The 13,093-nt window shown below is 52.0% G+C and overlaps 1 protein-coding gene across 4 annotated transcripts in view; it reads left to right on the top strand.

Annotated features, from left to right (window-relative positions):
• LOC113959542 overlaps nt 1–13,093 on the top strand; it is a 29,107-nt gene that overhangs the window by 9,132 nt on the left and 6,882 nt on the right. For 2 of the 4 annotated variants that reach the window (XM_027668644.1, XM_027668643.1), the window contains exon 4: nt 6,942–7,563. The exons of 1 other annotated variant lie outside the window; for it this stretch is intronic. In XM_027668644.1, coding sequence (XP_027524445.1) covers nt 6,942–7,250 — 309 coding nt within the window. In that variant the 3' untranslated portion in view covers nt 7,251–7,563. Of the gene's footprint in view, nt 1–6,941; nt 7,564–8,063; nt 8,686–13,093 lie in introns of those variants that run through there. One more of the 4 variants, XM_027668641.1, reaches the window with a different exon arrangement.

Genomic DNA, 13,093 nt, shown 5'->3' with positions numbered 1-13,093 from the left:
TTGCCTGTGCCTGGCTCACCTTGTCTGTGCCCAGCTCACTTTGTCTGTGCCCGGCTCACCTTGTCTGTGCCCAGCTCACCTCATGTGTGCCCAGCTCACCTTGTGTGTGCCCAGCTCACCTTGTCTGTGCCCAACTCACCTTGTCTGTGCCCGGCTCACCTTGTCTGTGCCCAGCTCACCTTGTCTGTGCCCGGCTCACCTTGTGTGTGCCCGGCTCACCTTGTCTGTGCCTGGCTCACCTCGTGTGTGCCCAGCTCACCTCATGTGTGCCCAACTCACCTTGTCTGTGCCCGGCTCACCTTGTCTGTGCCTGGTTCACCTTGTCTGTGCCCGGCTCACCTTGTGTGTGCCCGGCTCACCTTGTGTGTGCCCAGCTCACCTCGTGTGTGCCCAGCTCACCTTGTGTGTGCCCGGCTCACCTTGTCTGTGCCCAGCTCACCTTGTGTGTGCCTGGCTCACCTTGTGTGTGCCTGGCTCACCTTGTCTGTGCCCAGCTCACCTTGTCTGTGCCCAGCTCACCTTGTGTGTGCCTGGCTCACCTTGTGTGTGCCCAGCTCACCTTGTGTGTGCCCAACTCACCTTGTCTGTGCCTGGCTCACCTTGTGTGTGCCCAGCTCACCTTGTCTGTGCCTGGCTCACCTTGTCTGTGCCCACCCGCGCTGTGACCACGCCGCTCGCTCACAAAAGCAAGTTTTTGCTGCCAAGCACAGTTTTGTGTTTACAAAAGAACATGCAAAGCAGTGCTAAGTAGAGAATGACATTTTCCCCCTCACAAGGAGTCAGATTTCCCTGCGCTCCTGGAATGCACAGCTCCATCCCCGCAGTGTCCCTCATGCCCGGGGGGGCTCGGCACCACCTTGAACGGGACTGGAGCAACCTGGGCTGGGGAGGGTGTCCCTGCACTGGCAGAGCGTGGAACTGGATGGGCTCTGAGCTCCCTTCCCACCCAAACCATTCCAGCATTCCCTGGTTCTCTGAAAACGCAGCTCCGTGCGTTGTGGAGAGGTTGCCACAGTCTCTTTCAAAGGGACCTAAGGCACAACATGGAATAAAAAGAGGAAATTGTCTTTTTCTTTAGGAAAAAAAAAAGGCACTTCAATAAACTTCTTGCTGAAAAAAAAAAGAGCACGAGGAAAATAGACTAGAACAAGCTGAGCTACAGAGACACAACAATAGCTGCAGGGCTGAGACCTTGGAAAGAAGCTTGTGCTCGGGGAAGGGTTTTACAGGGAGTTTTAAACCACTTTCAAATGTCAAGTTGGGTTTTTTGACGTGGTTACGTTTGCCCCATAAAAATAAAGTGATTTGAAGACCCTTTGGGGGCCCTGGAACAGCTCCCGCTCTTGCTATAGAGACTGTGCTTCACATGTTGGTTTAAGCTGCTTATTGCCTTTTATGACACTCTGGTTATTAGGTTAAATCAGCAGCACTTGCATTCAGAAGCTCTATTGATCACATGCAGTACATAGACGGGTGGGAGCTCTTCTGTGGGGAGAATAAATGACCTCCGTGTTTCCCCCATCAAACCCAGGGGTTATCAGGGGACCCTGAATGGGAACTGCCCAAAACCCAGCCTTTATTTTGGCAGGAGCGGCGCTCGGTAGCGGTGAAGTGTAGTGACTCAGTAATCTGCTCTTTGCCACAGAGCTGCAAAGGGGAATATTTGCACCTTGTCAACTAAAAGGGGCTTTTAAAAACACTGAATCCTCTGTCTTCCCTTTGTGCCTCTGCCACTAGGCCGAGCCCCGGCGTCCCTTGGAGATGGGCAACCCGGGCTGCTGGAAGGTGTCCCTGCCCGGGGCAGGGGGCTGGGGCTGGAGGATCTGTCAGATCCTGTCCAGCCCAACCATTGCAGGGCTCTCTGGGCTCCCCATCCCCTCCGCAGGGCCAGGGGGAGGTTGGAGCTGCGGCTGCCGAGGGACACTCCGCACGAGGATTGCTAAACCGCCGCGCGCTGTAATGTGTTATGACATAGATCAGCTGTTGTTTTCCAGTCTCAAAGGAAACCTTGTGGAATCTCATTCCTTTGACTGTATTAAATTAGCTGCAAATGTTGTCCTTTAAACACAAACTCAAGGCCCTTTCGCTGGAAAATTGAACGTGGATGGCGAGGCCAGTGAAATCTCTTTAAAGCTATTGTTTCTTTGGAGATGTGGTTTACCTTTAGTGTTATAACAAAGTAAATTAATAAATGAAGGGGTAGGAGAATTGTTACTATAGCAATCCCCATGGAAACATCAAAAATGCCACAAACACTCATCCTCAGCCTCCAGCTCCTGGGAGAGCACGACTCGAGGTAGAACACGGGAATGGCTCCTCTGAATTCAGCCAAATCTCTGTTCTCTTGAAACTGTGCTCAGGGATAGTTAGTGCTCTCTAATAAAGGGGAATCACAGGAGCAGTTCCGTTGGAAAAGCCCTCTCAGCCCATGGATCCACCCTGTGCCCGATGCCCACCTTGTCCCCCAGCCCAGAGCACTGAGTGCCACGGCCAGGCCTTCCTGGGACACCTCCAGGGCTGGGCACTCCAAACCTCCCTGGGCAGTTCCAGTGCCTGACAGCCCTTTCCATTCAATGTCGTGGGTATCCACAGATCCCCAAAAATAAAGGACTCTTTTCCTACCAGACCTAGCGAGCACGTTGCTTTGGGAAGTGTCTGTGTTGCCCACGGCTCTGCCCCCCCGTGGGGACCCTCCCCAGGGTTTCCCAAGCCCCCTGTTGGGAAACAGCTCCACAGACAGTGGCACAAGGCCTTGCACGGGTGTTGGCACCGAGTTTGCATTTTTCCTCCATCTCCTCATGTCTCTGCAACATGAGAAGGCTCTGGAGCCGCTCAGCTCTTGCCATGGTCACCCTTCCAAAGGGGGAGGAGGGAGCAGGACCAGCAGCCACGGTTTGACTGAAAGAAAAAGGCACCTGTTGAAAGAGTTACTGGGTGTTAAATCCTGACATTTTCCAATTGATCTTGCTTTAGAACTTCCCAGTGAATTGAATGCCATCAGCCTGAGAGAGGTGGAGCGATGGTCCCACACCTCTGGTCATCCTGCTGTGGCTTCCAAAGAGGGACACACGGAATTCTTGGCTGTGAGGGGGATGAGGGGATGGCACAGGCTGCCCAGAGAAGCTGTGGCTGCCCCATTCCGGGAAGTGTCCAAGGCCAAGTTGGAGCAACCTGGTCTATGGAAGGTGTCCCTGCCCATGGCAAGGGGTAGAATGAGATGAGCTTTCAGACCCCTTCTAACCCTGGAACTGAAGTGCTCAAGGAGCAAAGGCAGGAGCGAGGTCAGGGCTGGAAAACAGCCACGTTCCGTGCTCAGCATCCGTCCGGGGATGAGTTTGGCTCCTAATCAGGGCTGACAATTAGGCCGTACAGTTAATATTTTTACAGCTGTTTTATTAATAACACATACAGAGCATCCAGCCAGGATTTGTTGGAGACACCTCAGGAAAACGAATGATGTAAATAACAGATGGATGCGGAATAGTCTCACAAACAGGCATCAAGATATTCCCATCTTGTTTAGAAGGAATTTAAACAGACAGATTGGAGATAAACAGGCAAACTGAGAAGAGGAGAGGGTGGGAATGGGGTTGGATAAACCTCCAGGGTGCCTGGGGAGTCCCTCAAGTCCTCAGGATCGTGCCATCCATACGGATGCGGATGTGCCCACCTGGAGCAGCCTGTGGGAGCACAGAGGAGACCTTCCCATGTGTCTCCCACCCCAGCCAGCCTGGGTTAACCCTTGCAGGATCTCACTCCCAGCTCCCCAGCCTGGAAATGGTTAATTAGGACAATTTCAACACCCCTGAAATGATTTTGCCTTTAAATCTTAACTCTGCTATTCCATGGTTTCGCTTCTCTGAATGTCTCGGGATTTTGGGGCAGAGCAATAAGAAGGGAAAAGGGGGATGTGACCTGGGAAAGGACTGGTTAGTGCATTTTTGGGGCAAACAGCTGCCAACTGTGTGCACAGCGTGAGCTGATAAACATCCCCCGTGGGTGACACACTAATGCTTTGTGTATGGAGGGTAAACCAAAATCATCTGGCGCCAGTAGCCGGTGAATCATAGAGATTTGCACTTGGATTTGTACCTTGGGATTTTCTCTGGAGCTTGGAGAGCTCGGAGACCCGGTGGTTAACAGCTGGAACTGGAAGTCCAAGTTCTGGGGTGTGTAGTGGGAGGAGGGCACGGGGATGGACAGAGGGGTCTGGCCTGGAGCAGAGAAGGGCCTGGGGAGACCCGAGAGCCCCTTCCAGGGCCTAAAGGGGCTCTGGGCGAGCAGCCTGTTCCTGGCACAGGCACAGTGAGAGCTGCTCTGGGGACTCACTGCCTTTCTGCACAGCACTGGGGCACGTGGGATATCGGGAAAACTCCTGCATGGAGAGGGCTGGCCAGGCCTGGCATCCCTGTCATCCCGGGAGGGATTAAAAACCGTGTGGATGTGGCACTTGGGGACGTGGGGCAGTGGCAGCCTTGGCACCTCTGGGGGGCTCAAGGGTTATTCCAACCCCGGTGATTCCATGGTTCTGTGATTCAAAAGGATTCTATGATTATATCCCGACAATGTAACTAAATTTTTATAACTTTAGGTCACAGGCATGGCAACTCCTGGGAGCCCCTTCCCAGGTCCAACAGGCAGGGATGGAGCCGCACACCGGAGCTCCCAGCAGCAGCCTCTCCGCTGGATAACGGGATAATCAGGCATTTCAGTGGAGATGGTTAAAGGATAAAGAGTAGAGGCACGAAGTCTATGGAGCTTGGTTTGCAGAGCTCTACAGTACAGACGCCTTAACACATAAATTTAACAATTATTATTGTGTTGCCCTTTTCCAAGAAAGGGTAAAGGAGATTTGTAGGAGCACTTAACACATGTAAATCCCCACCTCCTTAAAGCAAAGCACTGTGCTAAATGGGGCCGTAAATATCAGGAGTATTCTGTCCTTTTGGAAATCATACCTTTCTTCCCCTTCCTTTCAATGCAATTAAATTGTGCCTTATTATAACACAGCTCTTGGGAACCAGGCATTTAAAAAACTCCAAACAGGTGTTTACGGAGACAGACAACAATCTTCCTTGGGTTAGACGGAAGTGGAAGGCGAAGGCAAGAGAGTGTTTGTGGAAAACAGGGCCTGAATCACAACTTGCTGTTGCTTTGCCAAAAATAAGATCAAATCTCCACCCGCCGCGTCTCCTGCCCACGAGCTGGAGCTGAAACATTCACCTGGGGCTTCTCCTGAGTCCCTCAAAGAGCTGTGGCAGCAGAGTCACTGAGGTTGGAAAAGACCTCGGGGATCATGGAGTGACCCAGCCCCACCTTGTCCCCAGCCCAGAGCACTGAGTGCCACGTCCAGACATTCCTTGGACACCTCCAGGGATAGGAACAATTCCAGTGCCTTCCCCTTCCAGTCTCTCCATCCCAGAGCACCCACAGTGGGGGCTGCTTCCTGAGGGAGACACTGACCCTTCCCAGGGCCGGAGAGCTCCCAGCAAAGCCCTGTGATCCCGTAGTGCCCCCCCAGCCCACAGGCCGCAGGAGGATTCCAGGTGGGCTGTTTGCAGAGCTCGTTTCCCCGGCCGCTCCTGGCAGAACCCCTCCAGCGCGTTTCTGACGCTGGAAAAGTGCCTCGTGTGTAATTTATATGTTATGATTAGCACACAAAGCCCCAGTTGTAAACTAACGAGGTTGGACGGTCCTTAAATCCCGACTGCTGGAGTTCAGGCCACCAGGCTGGCCCGCTCCGCTCCGGTTCCTGCCGTAACTCCGTGCTGTCGCGGTGCTGCCAGTGGAGCTGCACTTCTCCCGGGACGGCGGCGGCAAAGGGAAGAACGAGGATCACGTTTGGCACATTTAATCAGATAATTATTTCTTAAGGAACGAGCAGGAATGTTAAATGCATTTCCCCGCTTTTTTTCCATCTGTCGGGGCTGACGTGCAAGACTGGAGCTGTGCTGAGGAGGCCGCTCTCCCGAGCCGCCGTCTGATTAATATTTCAGGATTATTCGGGCCCCGCTCTCGGCGCGGTGTCTGTTTGCAGGACATCTGGCTGCAACATGTGCCTCGTTAAGTTACACCTGTACCGCCGAGGTCAGCCTGGCAGGGAGGGGGAGAGGGCCTGGAGAAGGGGTTGTTAACGGTGCCAGGTGCGGGCACAGGCCGGTGAGCCCGCCCGGGGTGGGGTGTCAGGAAGCAGGGCCGGTGTTAATCACCCAAAAACACTCCTGCACCGAGTGGGGGTCTCACTGCGTCAGCCAGCGGCTCAAAGAACCCTCTGCACAGTGCCCTGGAATGCCTCCCTGTGCTCACACATGCTGTGTGACCCAGCCTGGGTGCTGGGGAGGGTTCAAAGCCAGCTCAAATCGGTTTTATTCTGGATGAAAACCTCGCTGGGTTTTCCTTGGCCACACTGAATCGATCCATCTCGCAATGGAGCAAAGAGCAGGGGCTGGTGCTGGGGCCTCCCTGGCCCTCAGGACCAGCCAGGAGAGGCCGTGTCCTCTCTGGGAGGGACTTTCTCACAGCCAGCCAGGAGAAAAGTCCAGGAAAAAGGTCACTGGTGGCAGCAGGCAGTGTGTGCCAGAGCCAACCCAGACTGGGAGCGCAGCTCTGCTGTAAGGACAGACCTCAGGAGAGAAGCAGAGCTCCTGGACACAGGAAAAACCATCCCAGATGTTCACCTAAAGGGGAGGTTTTCAGGGACATCGGGATACCTGCTCTCCTGGACCCCACAACTCCCTCTGAGCCGAAGGGAGCTGTTTACTCCAGCTGGGAATGGCAGCGCAGGGATTTGTTGTTCATTTGTTGTTCATTTGTTGTTCATTTCTTTGTTTGTTTAAGAAAACCCCTTCTGGAAAATCAGTTTCTTTGTTCATTTTCCCCTTTCTCCCCCTGTTCAGAGGCAGAATTAACAAATAGTTCATAAGGCATTTTCTGCCCTCCAGAGACAGGAGTTGTGGGATGGCCACGTGTTGGGAAGTCGTGGATGCCTAAAGGTTTGTTCCACTGAACAGGGGAACAGGGAAGGAGGGTTTGGACTGGAATCTCCCTTGGATTTAAGAAGCACCAGCAGCTTTTTGGGGGCTCCAGTTTTCCAGCAGCTCGGTTTGTGCCACCTCATTTCTTTCCGCCTTTCCCAGAGGGTGGGTGATGGATTTCCCAGGGCCTTGCTCCTCCCAGACCTGGCTTCCAGGAGGTCAGGCCCAACCACATGGATAAACTTCCGAAAAGACTGGTTTTTCAAAAGTTTTTAAGTCTGATTTTCCACCAGCCAGAGGAACAAGTACAACCCACCGGATTTGGAAGAGGGGACGTCTCCTGTTTAATTTTGCCGTTGCCATAGTGATTGATTAAATAAAATAAAATAAAATAAAAAAACCCCTCAACTTGTAAATTCCAAATCCTAATTGTACTGACAACAATCTAAATGTGGCTGGAACAGTGAGTCACACTCCAGATTATGTGTCTCAAATAGGTTTTAATTTCAATCTAACAAGGCAATTATTGTACAGTATGTTAATTCCGTATCATTTGATTAACACAAACGTGCTGCTGGAGCTTTAGCACCTCTGGTATTTAGTGAGATCTATATCTGTGGCAGAGATAAACCCCTCTGCCTCGCTTGGTGCTCATAATTAACATGTAATATGCAGATGTGTCAGTGCACCCTCCCAGAGCCCACCAAAACAGAGATCCCAGGGTTCAGCCCCGGGGAAACCACTGCCAGGGAAACCAGGGAAATACCCACCCCAAAAATGTTGATGTCAAAGGAAAGGAAACCCAGCTATTCCTGAGATCCTCCAGCATCCCAGGCTCCTGATGGATGCTGGCTCTTCCCGGTGCTGGGAATGCTGCAGCCTCCCGGACAGCCTGTTCCTCTCTCCGTGCTCACTGCGACCACCCTGGCACTTCCTTTCCTGCCGGAGACTGCTCTGGAAACTCAGAAAGATGGGAATTCACAGCGAAAATATATCATTTAATCCTGTAGTGCAGAGAGGCCTGTGCGGCCTTGGGTTATTCATTTTCACATGTAATCCCATAAAAGCTTCTGTTCCTTAATCGTGGAGGCTGCCAAGGAATTTGAGGGCTCCTTCCAGCAGTGAGGTCAGCGCACGGAGCCTCGATAACGAGTCGGTGGGGACTCGGCCCTGGGATGCTTCCCAACCTGGCCCTGCTCCTTCCTGCCCGAGATCCCAGAGCGTCCCCCGGCCCAGCTGCAGAGCCCCAGAGCCCAGGGGGAGCTGCGAGGCTCCCTCTGCCCCCGGGAACTGCTGGATGAGAAGGAAAAGCACAGGAGGAGACTGGGAGCCATGGTGGAGCTGAGGCATCGTCCCCATGGCCATTTGGGACAGAACCCCAGAGGAAAAGTGGGCCCATTCCCCCAGAAAAGCTCCAAGATCAGGGTGATTCCATGGCAAACGGTGTCTGGATGAGTGGAGCAGCACCAGGACATGGGACCAGGCCTCATTTCCCCCTGTGGAGCAATACAACGATTTAGGGTAGGCAGGAGCTCCTTTTAAACCACCAACTGCTTTCAAGTCATTTTGGATGGATATTTAGCTCTGAACAAATGGCATTTCCTTGTAAATCCATATTCCCAAGCCTGTGTACAAATACAGTTGAGCACCAAATCCCTTCGAGGTTTTGCCGCCAACACACGTTTCAAAACTGAGGCACTTTGGGGTTTGACACTGGAAAAAGGGGAAAAACAGCTAAAAAACCTGAGTTCTGATGGTTTGCAGCACCAGTGCTGGTGCTAAAGTTGTTTTCCTATGAATATAGATTACATTTTTTTACATGGCAAATAAACAAATGCATAAAGATGCGTTATTTTGTAAGCATAAAAAAAAACCTGCTGCAAGTATAGTGGTTTTAATTTGTTTTTATGATTACTTGTAATTAATTAGCATCAAAAGGAGATTATCAACACAGCTAAAAATTGAAATTGTACCAGCTAGCACAGGAGTGATTTTGCTTGTTTATCTTCGTATTAAGGTGGAAAAAAAGAAATTATCCTGTTTTTTATTTTATTTTGTAACTCTACTTAGATTGAAGTGTCAAAAACTAGTGGCAACACAACCTAAAAATGAACAAAAATGCCTCAAAAGAGAAATAATATCAATAATTAGGAGCTGTGCAGAGCCCACGCCATGCACATAAATATTTGGGGCGGTTTGACTGATTGTTAAAGTTTCCAAAAGGCTTTTTAGAAACCATGTTTACACTTTATGGAGCAATTTATGAGGTCATAGGGATGTTCTCCCGAGGAAGCTGCTGTTCCTCGTGTGAAGCCAAAGCAAGGACAAGTTTTGGGAGATATCATGGAAGGAGTCCAGGGATCCACCAGGGAAAACTTCAAGGTGCCAGTCGTCTGACTTTGTGGGAGGGTTGGAGGAGGTTCTGCTCCACAGACAGGCTTTAATTAAATCAGAACAACCCCAAAGCAGATGATGCCTCCCAAACCTTCTTAGGGATTTCCTGCCCTTCTACCACCTTCTACCCTCCTGTTCCACCACTCCAGGGCCCTCTGGCACTTGGATGCTCTTTGGCATCCTGGTGTTTCAGGGAAAGGAGGTCCTGCACCGAAGGCCTGCTGGAATCCCTCCTGGGAGTCTCCAAAGCACCCCCAGCACATGAGCCCCGTTCCAGGAGCACAGCAGGAGCACCAGGGCTCCCAGTGGGAGAGCTTTTGGCCTTCTACACCCAGCAAACCCTCGGCAAGGAGCAGCTTCTCCTGGAGGCACATCCATAACTCTGTGAGTGCATCTCCCACACTTCTCACCCTGGAAAACTCCTGGCAGCCACCAGGGCTGCCAACCCTCTTCCCAAGGAGAACGATCCCCCAGAAGCTCCTTTTAAACACCACTTTTTCCTGTAAATGCCAAATCCGGCACTGCCTCATTAGTTATTAATGAAGCAACATATTTGTTCAAAATTGATGATTGTTGATCTGCTCCCATCGTTGTATGAAATATTAACGCAGCGTTTGTACTTGCAACCATTTTGCAGACATTAGGCTGTGGATTTGCATATTCATGAGTGCTCATAAATGTTTAAGGAGACAGCCCAGAAAGCATGTGAGCTGTCAGCCAGCCAGTAAAAAGGCATATTTACTGGCTTAATAAGGACTGCAGTTTATAGGACAAAACCCAAGAAAACAAATGCAGTGGCTCTTGGGTTCCCCGGCACAACCAGCTCCAGAAGCTTTTCCTGCTCTTGGTGTCCTGGAGCTGAGGGGCAGCTCAAAGCTGGCTGTGGGACTGGCCACTGGGCAGCTCCTGGTGCAGCTGGGACGCCCTGTTCTCCTGCAGCATTCCAGGGGCTGCCTGGCCTTGTCACTGGGATATCTGGCCCTCCATCCCTTGTCCCCAGTCCCTCTCCAGTTCTCCTGGAGCCCCTTTAGGCCCTGGAAGAGGCTCTCAGGTCTCCCTGGATTGTTCCCTTCTCCCAGGGAACACCCCCAGCTCTCCCAGCCTGTTGCTCCAGGTTAGTCCCGAACACCTTCTTTGGAAGCTGTTTGTATTTACACAGTGGTGACACAGGTGCTGATGCTCCAGAGGGCCCAGATCCCACATCCATGGAACTGAGGGAGGGGGGGAAGGAAGAACAGGGCTCCCATGGTGGGGCTGGGGGCTCCTGCCTCAGGAAATGAGTGCAGATTTTGGAAACTGAGGCAGCTTTGCTGCCCTGATTAGAGCTCTGGAGGTACCACCACAGGCAGGAGAAATGGTCTGTATTTACCACAGCTATACAGATAATGAAATGCTACATTAATGTTATTAAATAATATTTTCCTGCCTGTTAACTGTGTCTAAAGCAGGACAGTGATTCACTGGCAAGACAATAAAACTTCCTTTTCTGCTTACTGGGATTTTTCCCCTCTGCAGAGCATAAATCACATTTTGTGTGGAGCGCATCCTTGCTCTGAGCACCCCGTGCTGCAATGGCACAGCCAAGCCAGTTATTTTAATCTCTGCTACTTTATAATAAATGCTTTTTATTGATTTTTATTGTGCACCGCCACGAATTGAATAAACTATGTGCACAAGCAGCCAAGAGGGAAAGGCTGAAGGAGAAAATGTGATCAGCATGTTTCAAAGTTAAAGGTGGAAACACATGGTTGGCACTTTCCTTGGTCAGCAGCTCCCCGGGAGCACCAGCAAAGGGAGCGAACGTGCTGTACGTGTGATTCTTTCCTCTTACAGTCCCAGATCTGGGAGGATTCTGCAGGAAGGATGAATGTGATACACAGAATCATCGAATCCCAGATGGATTGGGTTGGAAGGGATCTTAAAGCTCACCTCGTGCCACCCCCCAGGGGCAGGAACACCTTCCACCAGCCCAGGTCACACATTGCAGGGATATTATTTGAAATCTAATTTAAAAAAAAAAAAAAGAAAAGGAAACATTTTCCTTGAAAACCAGAGGATGAGGTTGTGCTTTGCCATTTGCTGCTGGGAAGGAGCTCAGGACTGTCCTGTGAGCTGGGGCCCTGTCCCATGGAAGCGGGCAAGGCAGCGGGTGCCGTGGGCAGTGACCCTCGCAGGGGAGCTTTGGGGGCCCTGCTGTGGGTCTTCACTCCCTGTCTCAACCAACTCCTGGCAAACCGGGATTGTCCAGCTGGACAGTGCCCTGCAGGGGTAAATGCACCGCCACAGCCGGCAGGGGCTGCACGGGGGCCCTGTGGGAGCCGGCGCTGCCCATCATCCCTTACCCACCCCAGCCTGCTGCCTCTGCCCTCGCGCAGAGCTGCCATCCCGCTGCCTGACGCTTGGCCAAGGCATCTGGGACACAGCAATAACCATCTCCTTGGCCACGTGGCCTTTGCCAGCCCCTGCCTGCCCCGGGTCCGGCACAGAGCCCCGGCAGCCCCACGACGCCGGTCCTTGTTTCACGGAGCCCCGGCCCTGCCGGTGAACCCCGGAGTGGTTTGTCGAGGGGCCGCCGGAGTTCCAGCACTTCCCTGCGCTCCACAGGCTCGTTTCTTGGGGGTGTTATAACTCGGAGCTGCTCCATTAGGTAGCAAACAAAGTACAAGCAGGCTCAGCTTGAGACTGGGCTTTTACACAACCTGCTGGATCGGGAAGAATGCCGTGCCCTTGTCACACGGCTCCGACTGGCGCCTGGAAAGACAGGAATCCATCGATTCCAGCATAATATGGACTCACGCTGCCTTTGCACAACAGCAGGTTTCACACCCCAAAATAACCTGGCAAAAAACCCGCAGCAGTTTTCCTGCTGGTTTAGCTGGGAAATGTGTTACTACTCCAGGTAATGTGGTGCTTATTACACAATTACCTCAAGTGCTTGACAATGCATTAATTGCTGCTTGATTCAAACATTTCCCGGGGAGGAACCAAACTCTGTCATTGTGACAAATTACGAGTCAATAACCGGGTTCTGAGGGAGAGAAGAAACTGGAGATCCCTTCGTTGAGGGGACCAGACCGTGGCTAAGTGAGACGAGCGGGAGAAGCACAAGGTAGAGCTGATTGTCCTTAGCACTCAGAATGTTCATCACGGGCTCACAGAGTCATTTAGGTTGAAAAGCACCTCCACAAGGTCATCTCCAGCCCAGGACATTCTGTGATTCCATGATTTGATGGCATTATTTCGGTATTATTTACAAAATATATATTGATATGATTAGAGTTAATTATTCCATAGTCACAAACTGCATCTGGAGCTTCAGCTCCAAGCCTCCCTCTGGCAGAGCTCTGGGAAAGCGCCACCTCTGCTGCTTTTGTAACCCCCATTCAGGCTGACTCAGGACCTTGGGCACAGCCATCAAAGCGTTCACTTGTGAAACCCAACTGGAACAGACACAGTTTTCCCGGGAGAAAAATCCCCCTGTAAAACAACAGGGCAGGAAAAACTGCAGACCTCCAGCCCTCCTCCTGCGGCGTTTCATCCCTTTTCCTCACTGCTCCCAGCCCCGGGCCCTGCCCAGCCCTGAGGCTGCCCGTGGCGGGGCAGGGGCAGTGCTGGGACACCCCAGGAGTGACACCCCAGGAGTGACACCTCAGGGGTGACACCTCAGGAGTGACACCCCAGGAGTGACACCCCAGGAGTGACACCCCAGGGGTGACACCTCAGGA

The sequence above is a fragment of the Corapipo altera genome, unplaced genomic scaffold (assembly GCF_003945725.1).
Source record: "Corapipo altera isolate COAL_440 unplaced genomic scaffold, ASM394572v1 205, whole genome shotgun sequence".
Taxonomy (NCBI): domain Eukaryota; kingdom Metazoa; phylum Chordata; class Aves; order Passeriformes; family Pipridae; genus Corapipo; species Corapipo altera.
The sequence above is the reverse complement of the archived record's forward strand: the minus strand, read 5'-3'. Positions and strand labels throughout refer to the sequence as shown.